Source organism: Dermochelys coriacea, chromosome 6 (assembly GCF_009764565.3).
Source record: "Dermochelys coriacea isolate rDerCor1 chromosome 6, rDerCor1.pri.v4, whole genome shotgun sequence".
NCBI classification, from domain to species: domain Eukaryota; kingdom Metazoa; phylum Chordata; order Testudines; family Dermochelyidae; genus Dermochelys; species Dermochelys coriacea.
The window spans coordinates 100,465,957-100,487,105 of record NC_050073.1 but is presented as its reverse complement, the minus strand read 5'-3'; the positions used below and the strand labels follow the sequence as shown (position 1 = coordinate 100,487,105).

Here is a 21,149-nt window from a genome sequence, read left to right as displayed (position 1 = left end):
GGCTAATTCCAGCAGTTAACAAGAATATCAGAGGAACAGTGGGAGGTGGGGTGGGAGGGAGAAATACCATGGGGAAATAGTTTTACTTTGTGTAATGACTCATCCATTCCCAGTCTCTATTCAAGCCTAAATTAATTGTATCCAGTTTGCAAATTAATTCCAATTCAGCAGTCTCTCGCTGGAGTCTGTTTTTGAAGCTTTTTTGTTGAAGTATAGCCACTCTTAGGTCTGTGATCGAGTGACCAGAGAGATGGTCACATAAACACCACCCTATATCGGAAACCTACTGACCGCTATTCCTACCTACATGCCTCTAGCTTTCATCCAGATCATACCACTCGATCCATTGTCTACAGCCAAGCGCTACGATATAACCGCATTTGCTCCAACCCCTCAGACAGAGACAAACACCTACAAGATCTCTATCATGCATTCCTACAACTACAATACCCACCTGCTGAAGTGAAGAAACAGATTGACAGAGCCAGAAGAGTACCCAGAAGTCACCTACTACAGGACAGGCCCAACAAAGAAAACAACAGAACGCCACTAGCCATCACCTTCAGCCCCCAACTAAAACCTCTCCAACGCATCATCAAGGATCTACAACCTATCCTGAAGGACGAGCCATCGCTCTCTCAGATCTTGGGAGACAGACCAGTCCTTGCTTACAGACAGCCCCCCAATCTGAAGCAAATACTCACCAGCAACCACACACCACACAACAGAACCACTAACCCAGGAACCTATCCTTGCAACAAAGCCCGTTGCCAACTCTGTCCACATATCTATTCAGGGGATACCATCATAGGGCCTAATCACATCAGCCACACTATCAGAGGCTCGTTCACCTGCGCATCTACTAATGTGATATATGCCATCATGTGCCAGCAATGCCCCTCTGCCATGTACATTGGCCAAACTGGACAGTCTCTACGTAAAAGAATGAATGGACACAAATCAGACGTCAAGAATTATAACATTCAAAAACCAGTTGGAGAACACTTCAATCTCTCTGGTCACTCGATCACAGACCTAAGAGTGGCTATACTTCAACAAAAAAGCTTCAAAAACAGACTCCAACGAGAGACTGCTGAATTGGAATTAATTTGCAAACTGGATACAATTAATTTAGGCTTGAATAGAGACTGGGAATGGATGAGTCATTACACAAAGTAAAACTATTTCCCCATGGTATTTCTCCCTCCCACCCCACCCCCCACTGTTCCTCTGATATTCTTGTTAACTGCTGGAATTAGCCTACCTGCTTGTCACCATGAAAGGTTTTCCTCCTTTCCCCCCCCTGCTGTTGGTGATGGCTTATCTTAAGTGATCACTCTCCTTACAGTGTGTATGATAAACCCATTGTTTCATGTTCTCTGTGCGTGTGTATATAAATCTCTCCTCTGTTTTTTCCACCAAATGCATCCGATGAAGTGAGCTGTAGCTCACGAAAGCTTATGCTCTAATAAATTTGTTAGTCTCTAAGGTGCCACAAGTACTCCTTTTCTTTTTGCGAAAGGGGGAAAAGAGGATTCTTCTTTGTTCACCATGAGACCTACCCAGCTGAATAAAGAGACAGCATATTCCATGATCTCTTTCTGGATTTGCTTCTGATAAGTCAATTGTGCAAATAATGGAAGATGTGAATGTCCTCCTCAAATGTGCTGCTATCATTGCTAGACATCATGTGAAGACCCTCAGCACCCTGAACAGTGTGAATGGCAATACCTTATATCAATAATGGTTGGGCATTACTGTCAATCCCAGGTAATTTCTGTGTGCTGGGTGAATGGCTATGTGGAAGTAGGCATCCTGTAAATTCATGAAAGCCATGAACCAGTCTTGAACCTGATGAGGTGGAATGACGGAGGCAAGCATTACCATCCTGAATGTGAAACAGCATATATATTTGTTCAGTTTCCTTAGGTCTAGGATAGGACGAAGACACTCTTTCTTCTTTGGAATAAAAAATTATCAGGAATAGGAGCCTCTCCCCTGAACTCCTATGGTACCTCTTTTATAACTCCAAGATGAAACAACAAAAGCCACTCTTGTTCGTAGGTCCCCATGAGAAGAGTCCCTGAAGATGGATGGGAAAGGGAGAAGAATATGACAAACTGGGAAATATCTGTATTTTGTTATGAATATGGTGCATATCCCTCAAAGTCCACCACGATGATGGTGGTTGGAGCAAAGCACTTGAGCCCAGTGTATGGGGGGAAAGAGTTGTTGAACCTTTTTTTTTCTTTTGAAAAGTATAATTTGATTGTAGATTTTTGAAGACAGAAAAATGAATTATTCAATTAGCTGTTTTCTTTTCAAGACAAAGGTTAGCAAACACTAAAAGAGAGTAGCAGATTGTCATTGTTGGTGTCCGTCTCGCTGCCATAGGGGAGGAAAGGGAACTAAGGAAAGGCTGCACCTGCTTCACTCTTTATGCCTTCCTACAGGAGCACAAGATGGCACAGGCACAGCCCCAACAGACATTGCTAGTCAAAAGACTCTGATCTCATTGCACATGAGGTGCATTCACATCTACAGTAGGATCCACACTGACACATATTTGAAGAGGAACACTTGACTGTGATTTGGTACAAAAATCCATCTGTATCAACATCTGATGTGCCACTTTCCTCATGCAGCAAACCCAAACATCTTGTCTTCACATTCCAGTTCTGCACAACTCTGCCATGCCTACACATCTCACCTCGTCCCTTGTTTTACTCCTTCTACCCGATCTTCTCTCTAGTTAATATCCTTTTTAAATCTCCCTATTTTCATTTTTTTTCCTTTCCTCACTAGCCTTTATTCCTTGAATTCACTTCTTTACATTTTGTACCAAATGACTTCCCTCACCTCATTGAAGTTCCTCCTAAAACATACTACTTCTGGTGAATGATAGTTCATCAACAATAGAAGTGAGTTTAAGGAAAAAATTAAATAATATGCCTACACCATTTTGAACCCATTGTCTGTATTACATACCCAACCTGTATTGTCTGATTTAGGGCCAGATACTCATGGTGAGTAGTATCTCATTCCTCAAGTGCTTCCAATGGAATCAGTGGGAGCGCTCAAAGAGTAAGATATTAGCCAACATGAGTAAGGATATCAGAATCTGACCTTGACAATGTAAGCTCCTGAGGCAAGGACTCTCTGTATTTCTCCAGGTTTTGCACAGTGTTAAACGCACTTATAGAATTAAATTAATAACAATAATTATCCAACATTCCTATCAGATGCACTGAAGATTTTATTCAGCCATTTTATACCTCCCTCCCCCCCAACACCGCATTAGATAATAAGGTGTGACAGCTAGCTTACTCCTACTTGAAAGTTAAGGTGCCCAAAATCAATCAGGGCAAGGACCAAACAAAGATAAAGGAACAAAGTTTTAAATAAAACAGACTCAGAGAATAAATCCTAATAACATGGACAGAACATGAAGATATTTAAGCACAATTTTATCATCATCTACACCAGGGATGGGCAAACTATGGCCCGCGGGCCAGATCTGGCCTGCCAGCCATTTTAATCCAGCCCTCGAGGTCCCTGCTGGGGAGCGGGGTCCGGGACTGCTCCACGCGACTTCTGGAAGCAGCGGCATGGCCCTGCTCTGGCACTCCAGCTGGGAAGCTGGATTTGGGGTCGCTCCATGCAGCTCCCGGAAGCAGCAGCATGGCCCCACTCCAGTGCTCCAGCTGGGGAGCAGAGTTGGGGCCGCTCCATGCGGCTCCTGGAAGCAGCGGCATGGTCTCCCTCTGGCTCCTATGTGTAGGGGCAGCCAGGGGCCTCTGCCCCAAGTGCCACTCCTGCAGCTCCCATTGGCCAGGAACCACAGCCAATGGGAGCTGCAGGGGCGGTGCTGTGGATGGGGCAGCGTGCAGAGCTGCCTGGCCACATCTCCGCATAGGAGCCAGAGAAGGAACATACCTCAAGTGGCTCCTGGGAGCAACGGCAAGCGCCGCCTGGAGCCTGCACCCCTGAGCCTTTCCCCGTACCCAAACCCCCTGCCCCAGCCCTGATCCCCCTCCTGCCCTCTGAACCCCTTGGTCCCAGCCTGGAGCACCCTTCTACTCCCCAAACTCCTCAACTCCAACCCCTCCCTGGAGCCCACATCCCCAGCCAGAGCCCTCACTCCCCCCCCACGCCCCTCCCGTACTCCCACAGCCTGAATTCCTCATTTCTGGTCCCACCCTGGAGCCCCATAAGCCCTCCCCCCTTCCCACACCCCAACACCAATTTTGTGAGCATTCATGGCCCTCCATAGAATTTCTATTCCCAGATGTGGCCCGCGGGCCAAAAAGTTTGCCCACCCCTGATCTACACAATGAAAACAATGAAATACAACCAGACAGATTCTATAATCCAGAAAAACTGCTACAGAATTGGGCTAAGTAGTTCTAAACTATGACCTTACCTGCATCAAACATTTCAAGCAGATTAACTAAAGTCTCAAATGCTGCAAGCCGCACACTGCTGCCTTCATCTCTCGCTAGTTCTACTAATTCAGGAAGCACTACATTTTTTGTTAGATCTGTCCTGCAAAGCAAGCAAAATGGTTAGGGAAATCAAATAATGAAACAATGTTTACATAGAACCAAGCCCAATCTCATCCAAACATAACTTTCTTTTGGAAGTTGTACATTACTCTTCAATTTCCCAGTTAGGAAAAACTGAAAAAAGCTGCAGGAAAACAAAAATAAAATTAAAAACAAAACAAAACAACCTCCGGAGATATTGTAGCCATTTAAAAACAGACTAAAGTTTCAAATACAAATCATCCCCTCTCATGACTAAGGAAAATTACTTAGTTTATCTCAAATAACAGATTGTACATACAATGCAATCTGGGGAAAAAAAGAGTTATGATGATTTAATGTGGGTCACACAGAAGAATTCTCTGCAAGAGTATTCAGAAAGTTCTCAATGCGAGAAAAGAGCAAGGTCCTAAATGTAAATAACAAAATATGAGCCATGACTAGTGAAAATGCATGGGAATGACTTGTCCTCATTATATAAGATGGCACTAGCCAAAGGTAAGTCCTTCTACATGGAAGGACTGCCACCATTATCTGGAGAAGTTGTGAGGCTGCCTGACTGGCTGACCCAACATCAATGCTGGATTCTTCAAAGCCAGTTCTAGGGAAGTGAGGGAAGAGGATCCTTCTTTCCCAGTTGCTAACATATTTGTTGAAGGTAGTCTCGGCAACTTGGGTTTTAACATCTGCTACGGATTGGTACAGTAACTCCTCACTTAAAGTCATCCCAGTTAATGTTGTTTCGTTGCTGATCAATTAGAGGTTATGCTCATTTAAAGTTGAGCAATGCTCCCTTATAACATTGTTTGGCAGCCACCTGCTTTGTCCACTGCTTGCAGGAAGAGCAGCCCATTGGAGCTAGCCGGTGGGGGCTTGGAACCAGGATGGACTGGCAGCCCCCCATCAGCTCCCCATTCCCCTAAGTTCCCTGTGCGGCAGCCATCCAGCAGGCTATCAATTGCCAACAGTTCAGCTGTCCCTCCCCCCACTGCCATGTGCTGGTCCTGCCCTCTGCCTTGCAGCTGCTCTCCAGAGCCTCCTGCTTGCTGTGCAAGGGGTGGGGGAAAGAGGGGGGCTAATGTCAAGGTTTCCCCCCCATTCCTGCACCCTTCTTACTCCATTTCCAAAGAGCGGGGGGGACACAACAGGGCTCAGGATGGAGAGAGCTCGCTGGCAGGAGCTGCTGTCTCAACTTGCTGATCTATTTAAAAAGGCAGTGTACTTAGAGTGAGGTCAGCGTACTTAAAGGGGCAATGAGCATCTCTCTCTCTCACACACCGTGTGTGTCTCTATCTGCTATGCTGTCTCCCCTCCCTCCATTTGTGCTGCCTTGTAGCGTGTGAGGCTACATTAACAACGTGTTAACCCTTGAGGGCTTAGCCGATTGCTAGTTCATCATTTAGCAGTAAGGCATTCCCTGGGAAGTATCCCACCCTCTGACTTCACCAGCTCAGCCAAGCTTCACAATCATCATTGCTGTGTACCAGTATTAAATTGTTTGTTTAAAACTTATACTGTGTGTGTATATATAATATTGTGATGGGGCAAGGCCAGAAGGCTACAGTAAAGTAATGGGAGACAGATATATTAGCCATAGGCTAAACAAATCCCTGTTACCAGGATAAGCAAATGGCAGCTGCCCCAGGTCAATTAAGACACTTGGGGCTAATTAAGATCTTTCCAGAAGGCAGGGAGGACAGCTAGGTTGATTGGGACACCTGAAGCCAATCAGGGGCTGGCTGAAACTAGTTAAAAGCCTCCCAGTTAGTCAGGTGGGTGAATGTGTCATGAACTGTAGGAGGAAGTTGCACTGTTGGAGAGACTGAGCAGTACACACCATATCAGGCACAAGGAAGGAGGCCCTGAGGTAAGGGTGAAGTCGGGGGCTGTTGTGGGGAAGTGGCCCAGGGAATTGTATTTGTCCTGTTTCTAAAAAGTCAGCTACCATAGCTGATACTCTTAGGGTCCCTGGGCTGGAGCCCGGAGTAGAGGACAGGATCCCCACTTTGCCCGCTGATTAATCACTGCGACTGGGAGACCACAGAGATTGTGTAAGGGAGGGCAGCTTATCCTCATCTTCTTTGCTGGCTTATGATGAAAATGGCTCAGTAGGCTGTAACTCTTGCCTCTAGAGACAGAAGGGCCATGTGGAGACTCACAGTGAGCCTCTGAGGCTAGCGAAAATCTGCCAGGAAATGTGGGACCCACGGAGACAAGGACAGAGCTTTGTCACAATATATATATATAATATAATCTTTTGTCTGGTGAAAAAAATTTCCCTGGAACTTAAACCTTCCCCTACCCCATTTACATTAATTCTTATGAGGAAATTGGATTCGCTTAACATCGTTTCACTTAAAGTCACATTTTTCAGGAACATAACTAAAACATTTAGCGAGGAGTTACTATATATGAAGGGCTGGAATGAGATTTGAATTTCTCATCAATTTGAAGATTGAAGGGGGAGAGACATTTTCATGGCATGGAATTTCATGGTATGGAATCATCTGTACAGAAAGATGAGTTGGTGTGAGCAAAATGGGAGAGAGATCCCTTTCCTTGCGCAGTGGCACTAAAGTGGGCAGCCAGCATCATTTGGTATGCCTCAATGCATATACAATATACAATAAATAGTTACCAAAATACTTAGCTTTTATATAGCGCTTTTCAATACTGGATCTCAGAGCATTTTACAAAGGAGTTCTCGACTGTCTACAGACAACCAGAAATGTCTTCCTGGTGGTCTTAATAATACTTGGAAGGAGCTTTTCCACTTTCCTTACATGTTTCCACCATGCTCACTTCTCACAGTTGTCAGGACTTCTGGCCTTTTAGTTTAGATAATATTTTAATTGAGAAGCTTGCCCTTGATGGCAGGCCTCTTCCTGCACATATGTAAAATCTTTTGATCTGATCTTTGGCTATTATAAACTGACACAGCTCCACTGAAGTCAGTAGAGCTACATCAATTTCCACAACCTGAAGATTTATGTACCCTTTATGTTTATCATACTGATAAATAGAGAAATTGCAGGCAAACTACATACTGCAACTCAGACTCAGATTACATGGGTGCTAATCAGGAAGACTAAACCAAAATTACATAGGATATTTACAGCCTTTTCATATATACAGAATTTTTAGGCTCTCTCACAATTTAAACAGAAATATTAATAATGTATTGGCTATAACAAAAAGATATAGGATATGCACTTTTTATAAAGGTAAAGACCACACACACACACGCACACACACATATTATACTATGTAAACAAAAAAAATACAGACCCTACTTATAAGTCAGTGCAAATGATAATGCATTCAAATGTTCAGAAACAACAAGAACAAGAAAAAGTTACTTGGATTGGACTACTATAGCTTATTGACAAAATTAATTGCAACAAACCACGTGGATCTCAGTATTTGTCTTCTCAACTGATAATTGCACACTAATCATTAATATATTACTGGGAAATTGTTTGATTATGAAATAGTGAGTACCAGTAAATGGTAAAGAAAAGGAATGATGTCATGCATGGCTGCAATATTTACATAAATGCAATGATATATCTTGCTAGAAGTGCCTTTATTCCACTATTTCTTAAGCCATCCTCAACACAACTCACTGCTACAGTTTACCCTCTGTAAATACATACACCCTTAACTAGATCCTATTAGATTAAAGATGATGACAACTGAGGGCATGTCTACACTACATTTTATGTCGACATAATTTATGTCGCTCAGGGGTGTGAATAAACCACCACCCAGAGCGACATAAGTTACATCAACATAGTTAATGTAGTCAGCACTGTGTCAGTGGAAGAGCTTCTCCTGCCAACATAGCTATCCTAGTTCGCAGGGGCTGGAGCAGTTAAGCTTGTAGGAGAGCTCTCTCCCATTGGCTTACAGCCACTACATTAGAGAGCTCACAGTGTAGTCTAAATCATGGAGAAAGCAGGAGAGGGGACCAGGCAGAGATACTCTTAGACACAGAGCATAGCATACGGATACAGATAAACAAGCAGTAAAGGAGGTGGGGGAAGAGAGAAAGAAACAGCTGTTCAACAGTTAATAATTATTTATGAAATGTTTTTCCTTCTTCATTAAACTGCCTTTGTGGAGATTGTTAGCCACTAGTGGCACTGTTATCTCTTGCCAGTTGGCTTTGTGTAGAATCTATCATTTTATGCAAATTTCAGTTTTCTCATTTATAGTGTATTCCTGCTTGGGATAAAAATGAGACCACAAGATGATGAACTTTTCTTCATTTCCTTGCTTAACATACTGGCCTTGAACTTTTTTTGTGGGGGAAGATAAGGTAAAGCTCTATATTTTCCTTCTCTTCTTATCATCAGAATCTACTATAGCTAACCTGGATTTAAAAGAAAAGAATGAAAATAAATCTTCTGCACTCTTCCATATATGCTCCTACCTCCTTTATGTCACTTTATAGGAGCCACTTTTAGCCTCCACAAAAAATTCATTAGCAGAATTAGTTTTACTGATATTAGATTAAATTTTATAATCCACCCTCCCACAAAAGAAATAATATTTTACAATAGAGTGTGTCACTTATTCATTATTGTCAACACCAAATGCATTATTATGGCATCCTACCTGCTGATGGAGCCAAAGAAATTCAATGAGAAAACCACAGGAAACAATGGACAGAATCCCAAAGGAAAGAAATATCAACAGGCAGATGAGAGGATGGATTAAGAAGGAAATAAGTGAACATATGGTCAGGAGTGGGGGGTAAAAATACATTCCAAATAAGACCCAGGAAGGCAGGGAGAAAGAGAGAAAATGAAATCACAAGCTGATGGGGAACAGGAAGAAAGCTGAAACAGACATTTCCAAAATGTGTTTCTGTGGATTTCCATTTTGAAACCATTAAAGATATATTTAATTTCTGACAAAGAATTAAAACAAATATGGCAACTAGAAAAAAGAATCAATTGTTTATAAATTTGTGATAAAACCATGTCATTTCCAAAAGATGATGCAGCTACCAATGTGTGATATCAATCCGTACCTTTTCCATGCAATTTTTACTCTTAATACATATATTGATATATAACATAATCAGAGTGGATTATAATAAAAATTATCTCAAAATTTACATTCTGTATTGAGATAGACAAAGTGGGTAAGGTAATATATTTTACTGGAACAGATTCTATTGGCGGAAGAAACAAGTTTCAAGCATCATAGAGCTCTTCTTCAGGTCTGGAAAAGGTAACTAGAGTGTCATAACAAAATACAAGTTGGGACAAATTGTTAAGCATAAAGCATTAATGCTTGTTGCAAGAAATCACTTAAAAATGAAGTGACCAATTAATGCTTGAAAGCTGGTCCAATACAATATATTAAAACAAATTTATTTTAATATAAAACATTGTAACTAATTTCTTATGCTAAACTGTCTTTTGGCATGGAAGGAGCTAAGGGGGTAGAGGAGGGATAGCTCAGTGGTTTGAGCACTGGCCTTCTAAACCCAGGGTTCTGAGTTCAATGCTTGAGGGGGCCATTTAGGGATCTGGGGCAAAAATTGGGGATTGGCCCTGCTTTGACCAGGGGGTTGGACTAGATGACCTCCTAAGGGCCCTTGCAACCCTGATATTTTTGGGAGGAGGGATAGCTAAGTGGTTTGAGCATTAGCCTGCTAAACCCAGTGTTGTGAGTTCAATCCTTGAGGGGGCCACTTAGGGATCTGGGGCAAAAATTGGGGATGTATCTTGCTTTGAGCAGGGGGTTTGACTAGATGACCTCCTGAGGTTCCTTCCAACCCTGATATTCTGTGATTCTAAATTGAATGAGCAGAGGGCCTGTTATACGGGAGGAAGGATGGACCGTAGTAAGGGTGCTCATCTGGGGCTTGGGTTCAGTTGAAGACTAGGTTCTGTTTCCTGCTCTGTCCCAGAGCCCGTATGTGATTTTTGGGAAGTCACAATAAGTAACATTGCGGGGGGAGATAGCTCAGTGGTTTTAGCATTGGCCTGCTAAATTAAGGGTTGTGAGTTCAATCCTTGAGGGAGCCATTTAGGGATCTGGGGCAAAAATTGGGGATTGGTCCTGCTTTGAGCAGGGGGTTGGACTAGATGACCTCCTGAGGTCCCTTCCAACCCTGAGATTCTATGACTCTTGGATAACACAGGACCTGATCACTTAACCAAGTGAGTAATTTGAATAAGCTCAATGTCTTCTAAAGTTACTCATGTGCTTAAATGTTTGCAGGACAAAGCCCTTACACAGCAACTATTCAAAGCACTTCTAGTTAATTTTATTTCCTATCTCAAATAAAAGTTAACTGGCAAATTATTCTAGGAGTCCCTGCACTGCATAGTTTTACTGAAATAGTGTTAATTTAACCACATTACTAATATTTTTCTCTAACTGCTTGTAGTTACACAGCCTAGTTCATCACACCCAACTACAAAGGGTTAAAGACACAAAGAAGAATCATTCCCACACATGTTGGTACTCCAAAAAACCTCAAACTGCATTTGTACAGTACCTTTCAAAGCTAGGCTTTAATTTAATCCCCTCCCTGAGTGCTGTTCATAAATTTTAATGCCAAAAGGGACCATTTATGATCATCTAGCCTGACCCTTCCCTGCATAACACAAACCAGAGAAACTCACCCAGTAACTTGTGTATCAAGCCCATAATGTTATGTACTGTTCATATCTCCTAGACATGAACAGAGAGGTAGACAGCTACATCTGCATTTACATTAGAAATTTCAGAGGCTAAAAAACGTATCCTCTTTGGCCCTGATTCTGTGGTACCTTATATGTTGTATGATCAAGACAAGACACTATAAATTTTTACTTGTCTATAAGTTCAACAGAGCTTCTCTAGTGCTATATTTGTAACTTTAAAAAAATGAAGAGGCTTTCAAGCTTATATAAACAGCTGCCACAGAATTTACTTTTACTATAAGTAATCAAAACATGTTTATCATCCTTTTGCAGAGTGGCAATTAGTTTAAAGAACTGTGGACTCCTTCCAGATTGTCTTCCATCTTTGTATACCTGCTTTGTATACCATTTAACAACTGATGTCAGCTAAATCTTCCCATTGATTTCAAGGGGCTTTGAATCACACCCTTTTCAGAAAAATGGTTTTTGTTCACATGGTAGTTACAAAAATACATTCCTGAATTACATAAAGCGTAAATGGGTGAAAGCTGTGGACAATTAATTGAGAGACTGCAATATGCCTTGAATATCAAATAATTTAACATGCCAGGATACACGTTTGAAATTTTTAAAAGTTTTCACATTACTACTAAATACTTTAGAGCTATATTTTACATTTTGTAGTAAATTTTGCAAGTTATACTCACCCTATTCCTTGAGCTATATGTTCCAGTTGCCGACACATGCAGGATCGAACTTCATATTCTACATCTTGGCAGAGTGATTTTACCAGTGGAAGAATTTCCCTTTTAATGCTAAAAAATTGAACATTTTAAATTAATATGAAGAACTAAGTATCTGTAAACTCCATTTAGTGAACACATCTGATTCTAAATGGTTCACAGTAATCTTAATTTGTACTCTTCATAAAGCAACATTTAGTATTTATAACCTTTAAGAGCAGGTGTTGTAGGGCAAATTGATAAAGTACAACTGACAATTCTGAAGCTTCTAATTATAAATAGTATAGAACTTTACAGCATATTTTTATAACTAAACTAAAATACAAAATGGAATTTTCACAGAAGAGTATTATCCATATTCACTGCAGTTTGTTAATATTTCATTTGAAGGATTTTCAAACCTTTAAAAATACTATTTAAGTATAGTGTTACTTTTAATAAAGATACTTAATGACCAACTTCAGTACAATATTTGGACAGTTGTTGTATGAATACATATACATTGTATAAATTGAAATGAAAGTCCCAGTTATGTTTATCATCATCATCTGCTTGCAAACACAACAAAATAGGAATTTTAATGTAAATGACTGGTTTTTAAAATTAAAAATTAGGGTGCAACTTAAGTCCACTAATCAAGACATTAAATTGATCTGTTCCAATATCCAGTAAATCAAACAGGACCCTCCAAATCAGCATTTATACACTTTGTTGTTGGCCAGTTCTCTATTACATTCTAACAGATGCTACAGCATACAGACAGCTCTGTCCTAAAAAAATACAATCCACACATAGTGAATGGACTCAACAGGATAGCATTATCCCAACTGTGGGCGCGAAACACAGAAGCTTAGTCTGTAAGATAAACGGCCTTTTTTTTAATTTGTTTTTGCAGATCCATCAATCTGATCTGAAGGGACTATTGAGCAGTTCACCCAACTGTAGAGTAGGAAACTATTTGCCAACCACTTGTCCTAATAATCATGGCCTTTAAGATATTCTAAGACCCTACCAAGTGCAGAGTAGAAGGAATGGATTTCCAAAATATCAGAACAACTGGTTTGTGCAGCTATGTCTTCCATCTCTTTCACTCCTTAAAGTGGAATAGGTCCCAATGAAGTAGGAATAAGTGCACACTGAACCTCTGTTGCAAGACCTGACCTACATAGCCCTGGATGCTCTTTGACCCTTCTTTAGAGGTTTCAACAGCCGAACTTATATATTAAAAAATCCTTATTTCAGTCCAGATAGAATTTAAGGAATCTTGAAAAACTTCTTAGAATACAGAAGGAAAGGAAATCTCCAGGCTGATATGGAAACCTTGAGCCCATTTTGGGAAGAAAATCTTGAAAATGAACTTGTCTTTATGCAAGGTGAGGTCCAAGTCATCCTGTGGTTGCACAGCATCTAACACAACAGGGCATCAATTCTGAGTGGGACCTTGGACACTATCACAATACAGACAATAAAATAAAATTTAAAAAAGGAGGCCTGCTCAAGGGTTTCTAGTATCCAAGCTCTTCTAGCCAAGAAAGTATTTCCAAGAAGGGATGTTTGAAATGGAAGAAAATGAAACAGAACAATTCATTTAGTCTTTGGAAAGGTTATTATCAAAGTCAGATTCCAGGAGACAATATTAAGTCGAACTCTATCTAAACTCTATTCATGAATATTGTAATTATTATTTAAAACAGCAACATAGATATTCATAGCTCTATACAAATACATACATTACAAAGGCTCCAATCTTCCACATTGATTATTTGCAGATTGACCCAGCATCCATACCAAGTCAACTGTAATTAATGGTAATAACAATTTTTGATCAGTCTGGAACCATACGAGCTTCCTTCCCTTCACGTAAGGATTCTGATGTCCAATTCTTTCCTTGCAGCTAGAGTTATGAACTTCTTTATTTGGTCTTTCTGAGATTTCAGATTTCCAGGAATCAGATTTGGATCCTCTGTAGGCCATGGTCTATGCATGCTTAGAGTACAACATGAAGCCCTATTCTGTTCTATGTACAAATGAAGGGTTTTTTGAGGTTGGAAGCCTTCATTATGGTTGCATCTAGTCCTCCAAATAACTTCATTTAACAGAATGAAATTAGGCATAATTTACAGCAGTTCACTTCAAGTATACCGCCACATGGCCCACTTGTTTACCTTTTATGGTATGCTGAGTTGTAGCATTTTGGCTAGATTAAAAGCAGCCTCACAAAAAAGCCAATGTACACACGATTTAGACTTCCTTTTTCATGTAAAAAACAACGGCTTGGTAAAGGTAATCATTCCCATTTCTTTTACCAAGTCCTAACTGGCTCTGGTAAAATAGAAGTTTTGACCAGAAATCAGCCAATCATCAAAGTATAAGTAGCCCTCCCAACAACTGCACAATCATCAGGTCATCACAAACTATGCTTAGTGTAGAACCTAAGCAGGAATCAAAGGCCACCTTTATACACTCCACTCTTGGGGGAAGTGCAACTGCTGTACTCTGCAACTATCCCCAAGAAAAGATTACACGCACATCCCAATGACAGGTCCTGCAATGAGGGGTCGCATAGAGTCAGCTCTACCAACCTTATGCCATCTAAAGATTCCCCTACAACAGGGAACACTCAGCTGGCCACTTAAGCAAGTTTTATGTTTGCTCTGAGCTGCTGGAGTAGCACACAATAGACTGTAGAGCGACCAGAATATGATTCTTCAATTTTTCTGTCAAGAAGAAATGTCTATTTAAAATATATGTTACCATATAAAACATCTAATTTCAGAGGGGTGTTTGGGCCAGAAGAGAGAGACAGAAACATGTACAAAGAAGCTCCCCAACAACAGAAACCAAATCGAACCCTGTGTTTAAACCTTGGGAAACCTGTTCTGTTTCTGGCAGGAGACCTTTGGGACTTATCTAAATATCACCCAGGGAAAGGAGAGTCCCTTCCTACACTGGAGTGTGGCTTTCTTTGGAAGCTCATCTTTTCAGTTGTTAGGGATGGGGATCCCTGTAGAGGGACCTGGGGACTGAAACTTGGCCCAGAAAGGTAATCTCAAGGGAACCCTTTTCTTGAGCCTTGAGACTCTGGGAGTCTGATAAGACCCTAAGAAGGCTCTGAGGACACTAATGTCTCATCTAGACAGTCCTGAAGCACGGTTATTAATGTTGCCTGCACAGGAAAGGCTAGATGAAAAGGGCCTATTTAATACAGAGTTAATTAAACTGATGGTAGAAGGTAAACAATTTAGAATGGATGTTGTGGGGCAGAGAGCTTCTAGGGCTTTTACTGCTGTTAGGTATTTCTAGGTTCTACACTGCTGTCCAAATCACTGACTTTCAGTCTTGGAGGTGGAGGAGATCAGGTCAACAGCAGTTGGCTGCTGCTGTGTCCCCCATGCAGTTATGACAAGAATAAAATCCCAAGCAAAGAATTCTGAAATCTGGCCACACAACTCAAAATTTAGAAACAAGATTTTGCCTTTAAAGACAAGAGAGTTTTAAGTTTACCAATTCCTTTAAAGGAGATTTTAAAATAGATTTTAATGAAATGCACCAGGAAGGCTTGGAAGAGTCTGACTGCACGTGAGGAGACAGAATTAAACTGGCAGGCTCATCAGGAGTGGGAATGCTCTCCTGTTGTTTTTGATAGGCAGGCATGGTTATGCCTCCAAAAGCTGCAAGCAGGCTGAAAAACCATTGTTTAGATCTGTGGACTTTCCTATACAGAACAATAATCTGGAGAAATGACATGAAAAATGGTGTTCCCAAGGTAACTTCTTGACTGGTGGAAGAATGTACATAGGGAAATTGAAAGCTGATGACCGCTGATGACCACAGCAATGTTTGAACATGCTGAGTACTGTGACCTACCTAATGAACATCGCTTATAGCTAATTAGTATTATGATGGATGGATCTGTAAAAACAAAAGCATTCAATTTTTGTACAATAGAGAAAATTATGTAAATCTACTTCTTGTAATATTATCCACTGGCAAAGACATTATGATAAACATTAAATCTGAAACACATACACACAAACTACTCACATATGAGTTTCAAACTTGTTAGCTAATTTTCCCAATATTTTACAGCTAACTAAGCGAGACTGAAGTGTTTGGGAAAGCTGTGCCTTGGAAACAAGTGGATTCAGGATCTATATGGAAAAATGGGAGGAAACATTTAAACAGTAAAAAATGTATTCCTGTTGTTAAAAAAATCTAGAAGTACATAATATAAATGTCAATTACTTTTTCCACAAAATTAGGTTGCGATCATAATAATGAACACATTAAGACTACTAAGAACCTTGCATTTTAATATTCAGTGCCAACTATAGTATATACCAAATGTATCTTGGCCCAAATTCTAGTTTATGATTCACATCACACTTATAGCCATTAAACCTTTGCAACATTACATCTATCTTCTTGTGTTCTATTTAGAGAATAAATTCGATAAGCATATTTATAGATATTATTTAGGGAATTTTCACACAAAGGACCCCTGGCTTGGAAAAATCCAGAGAAGGAGGGGGGAAAAGGAAATGGTACGAAGCTCTTCTTGCCTATTTTTCTCCAGGGACACCCCCTTTGATGTGAACTCTGGTGGCTATATACCCTCCCAACCTTGAATATCTCTGGGATCCATAGGGAAGGGATTCCATTTCCATGTGCAACAATTGACCCACTGCTGCTTCTGCTGGAGATATGCTACCATTTGCTGGATCTCCTCCACAGTCCCAGAGGATCAGCTGTCAAAGGGAGCCAGAGGAAGATAATATGCCTAGTTGTATTATCTTCTGATGAGAAATCGCCATGGAAACCCATGTGCAGAGTAGGGCAGGGTGCTGCAAAGAAGGGTACCTCCCCTGCTCTGCCTCAGCTCTTCATCCAACCTTTCATGTACAACCCCAGCAAAATACACAGGCCAGGAAAGAGTAGCAGTGCTGCAGAAGCAGCCCTTCCCATCATCTTACTGACAGAAATTTGCTGAGGTTTCCTACTGTGAAAATGTGAACAGATGAACAAGCTAGAATTAGTACACAGAATGTGTCACCCATCACAACACTTAGTAAGGAAACAAGTCATACCGGTTTTGTAAGTACCATATATTATTATTTAATATTTGAACAATGGGGGCACCCAGAACATGCCAGACACTTTCCAAATATTTAGCAAGACACAGTCTTTTCCCTAAAGTGCTCTGAATTTAAGACTGCCCTCCAATTTCCATTACAATAAATAAAACGAGAAGAATCTAAGTGTCACAACACAAAAATGAAATAATTAAGAAAAGCCTTATATCATGTGGTCTTAACCAACTGCTGTCCTAAAAGTGCCTCAGCAATTGTATTATATACACAAGGTACATTGTTATGGGGGCATCCTATCATTTTATTCTATTTTAAGGAAAAAACAGGGAGCAAGTTGACATTTTCCAGAAGTGATCATTTTTAAAATTACATTACAGAAACACATTGGTTCTAGCAAAATAAATGTATTTTGTTATTGTTAGCCTTGTACCCTTTAAAAGCAACAATAGATTTCATTTACAAGCACATTTTAAAAATGTTTTTATAAAGCACAAACGATCATTAAGGGACAGGTGACAGAATTCTTCCCTACCCCCGAGCCCTAATGTAGACACAAAATACACAGTGTTTGCAGGCTGACCTCCAGATAAAGACCTCAGGCTTTGAACCACTGAAAGAAACTTAAACCCCCAAGTGCACTACACTTATAGCATAAAATTAGGTTCAGTCCAGAATGTTACGTTACTAAAACAAAAACTCTTTTGTTAGAACATTCTTCCACATTTACTATCATCTTCGAAATTGAAAACACAAACCCTCGAACGCACTTTATTGATGATATCTCATTTAAAAATACTGTAGTCATTGTTTTTTGATGTATACAAAAGCCTTTTAAGATGACCTCCCACCTACCCCCAACACATTCCTTTACTACACTATGTTCTACATATAGCCAGATTTTCACAGGTGCTGACTGCTCGTTACTCCTGTTGAAGCAAATTGGAATTACAGGTACTCCAAGCTTTTGAAAATCAGATAATTATTCTTTAATCTATTCTCCATTAATGTTTCCCGGAAAAAATAATATTACCTCATGTCTGACGGTTTCTTTTGGCAAGACTTCTATTACAGCAAGAAGAGTTTCTAGCCACGCATTACTGACACCTGTTAGACACAAACGGACTATATGTTATATTATAGGTCAGTTGTATGAAACAACTTCTGATTTGGTGCAGTCAGCTCTTCAATGAACTATATTTCTAAATGACATTATAGTAACATTCAAAAATAGTTACACACTTCTATCTGTTTGCATATATTTCATTAGAAAAGCAGGTTTTGCCTGCATTTTGGGGAGGGGAGAATTATTCTATTACTTGTTTTTGGAACAACTGTTTGAAGATGACAGTTTTCTCTGATTAGAAATAACATGCTATTTTCTTTAATTTACTTATGTAAAACTTTCTATTTTTGCTGCATGAGTCATTTTTATTTTTCCTGTATTAAAAAAAAATAATTTTCAAGAGATAAAAGAAAATCTCCAAAATCTCAACATTATGAAGAAAAACACTGTTGTCTGTACTTGTGCTTACTCTGGCACAGATTCCAATTAATTCACTGGAAGTTTGGACTAAGGACCTCAGGATTTCATGCACCAAACAGAAATGTATTTATTTGTTTTATTCAAAATGAAGGAAACTATCAGCTAAATAACAGTCTACAGGAAGGTCAATATATAAAAAACCTTACATATGGCAAGCCATTCCACGAAACCACCAACAATGAATAAACTCACAAATTGGTATAGATTGCATGTATTGTTTTAAATAGTACTGTACAGCCACTAAGGAAACATAAATCACAAAGAACCAATCAGTTATCAGCATAGCATCATAATCCTGACCTGCATCCCTGTGTTCCAGATTCTGTAGAATGATGTGTAGGAAGGAGTGGGAATAAGTATGAATGGACACTGACTCCTCTTGCAGAATAGTCAAAAATGCAACAGCAGCTGTTAACTGCATTTCTACCCCTGCAACATGCAGGACTTCCTGTATAATCAGAAAAGGTATTTATTTAAAAGGATGAGCCAGAAATACATTAAAAGAAAATTCCAATGTTTATTCAGATCCTAGGAATCAGCTGATATAAAACTATCCTTACACAACCACTTCCTCTTAACAGCTATCATTTAGAGATACTCTAATCTCTTTTAAACTACATCTTCACAAATTCAGGTGTCTTACAAATCATAATAATATGAAGCTTTCCAGACAAATAAATGAAAGTGGATCACAATGTTTGACACTGATTAGCAAGGAAAAAATGTAGCACACATTACAATTTTACTACGCTTTTTAGTTGTGTGTCTTATTCAATTACTCCTGTGTTTAGGTGCAGATGCTTTCTTTATATACAGTTAGAAAATGTCATAACAAGCATTCATTTCAGTTATTCAAGGGTTAGAGAGATAAATATTTTGTACACCTGGGAAGTGATACCAAATTGCACAAAGTTATTTAAATTTCCATCACCAACTGATACCAAACATAAATAAAATTTTATAGTATAGCTTCTTAATAAAAACAGCCAAAGATGTATGAAGTTATTTATTTAAACACTTCTCTATTTATGGATACTCAACTTTATCATGAACCAACCTCATTTATTAGAAACTCTTTCAGAGTGCCTATTCCAAAGTCAAATAATAATAGGTGATGATTAGGTCCAAATTCATAGTCCATTTTGGTCAATTACACCATCATAGGATTTTAAAAATCACACATTTCCTGATTTCAGCTATTTAAATCTGAAATTTCATGGTGTTGTAATTTCAGGAGTCCTGACCCAAAAAGGAGTTGTTGGGGGAGTCTTAATATTATTGTAATGGGGGTTGCGGTACTGCTACCCTTACTTCTGCGCTGCTGCTGGAGGCGGCACTGCCTTCAGAGCTGGGCAGCTGGAGAGCGGCAGCTGCTGACTGGGAGCCCAGCTCTGAAGGCAGCGCCACCAGCAGCAGCAGCACATAAGTAAGGATGGCGTGGTATGGTATTGCCACCCTTACTTCTCTGCTGCTGCTTGGGAGGCCCTGCCTTCAGAGTTGGGTGCCCAGCCAACACTCTCTGGCTGCCCAGCTCTGAAGGCAGCGCAGAAGTGAGGGTAGCAATATAGTGACAATCCCTAAAATAACCTTGTGATCCCCCCCTGCAACTCCCTTTTGGGTCAGGACCCCCAATTTGAGAAACGCTGGTCTCCTCCGTGAAATCTGTATAGTAGAGGGTAAAAGCACACAAAAGAACAGATTTCACGGGGTGGGGGAGACTTGATTTCAAAGTCTGTGATGCTTTTTCCATGGCCATGAATTTGGTAGGACCCTAATGATGATGTGGTAGAGAAAATGTGAGCAAGTGTTCATTTGTAGACAGTTGTCAGATGAAAATTAAAGACCATATCTAACTAGATCTTTCAAAGTTATTTAGACATATCATAACATCTGCTATCTGTAACCTGTATGAGTCACACTACTCACTACCAATATGTACATTTTGCTGGATATTACTAGAATGACATTTTTAAGTAGTTTTACTGCATATTTTGCTATTTTACTTGCAATTTGCATATTTTACTTGTGAATCCAACCTTGGTAACACTTAGCTTTCTCTCTAGACTGATCAAGCTCAACCTGCCAGTTGATATTTTTCACAGATGCTTATTTGGTCCTTTTTTTAACATACATATTGGGACACAAATATTTCCCATATTTAACGAAAGAGCAAAGAATATTATCTAACTCTTTAGTAAAAACCAAAAACAAACCTCTAACAGACTTTCTTTAAAAAAAAAAAAAAAGCACAAATCACAGGCATAAATGTGACAGACAAAAGATGATCCTGGCTTATAATTTGTTTACAACTGTCATGCAATGATTTAGTACATTTATCATTTATGTAATAAGAGGTGAACAATACAGAAGTCTCAGTACAGAAATGTCAACCAATCAGATTGTATGTGCAAGTACCCTTTTTCAGAGTTGCTGAGCTAAAGGAAAACTGTTTTCATCTCAAGAGCTGGCTGTGGGTGTTTATTATAGCTGTGGATATTTCTACCAGGATACCCATTATCCAAATAAAATTAAGCTGTGTTGGGCAGCTTACCAACCTCCAGTAAAATAAAATACTACTGGGA

At 39.9% G+C, this 21,149-nt stretch overlaps 1 protein-coding gene across 5 annotated transcripts in view; it reads right to left on the bottom strand.

Annotated features, from left to right (window-relative positions):
* PPP4R4 (protein phosphatase 4 regulatory subunit 4) overlaps positions 1 to 21,149 on the bottom strand; it is a 123,907-nt gene that overhangs the window by 49,779 nt on the left and 52,979 nt on the right. For 4 of the 5 annotated variants that reach the window (XM_038407857.1, XM_043516698.1, XM_043516699.1 and 1 more), the window contains 5 exons: positions 18,868 to 19,015; positions 18,055 to 18,128; positions 15,979 to 16,085; positions 11,899 to 12,006; positions 4,424 to 4,545 (listed from right to left, as the gene is read on the bottom strand). In XM_038407857.1, the coding sequence (XP_038263785.1) occupies positions 4,424 to 4,545; positions 11,899 to 12,006; positions 15,979 to 16,085; positions 18,055 to 18,128; positions 18,868 to 19,015 (559 nt within the window). The remainder of the gene's footprint in view (positions 1 to 4,423; positions 4,546 to 11,898; positions 12,007 to 15,978; positions 16,086 to 18,054; positions 18,129 to 18,867; positions 19,016 to 21,149) is intronic. The other variant, XM_043516702.1, reaches the window with a different exon arrangement.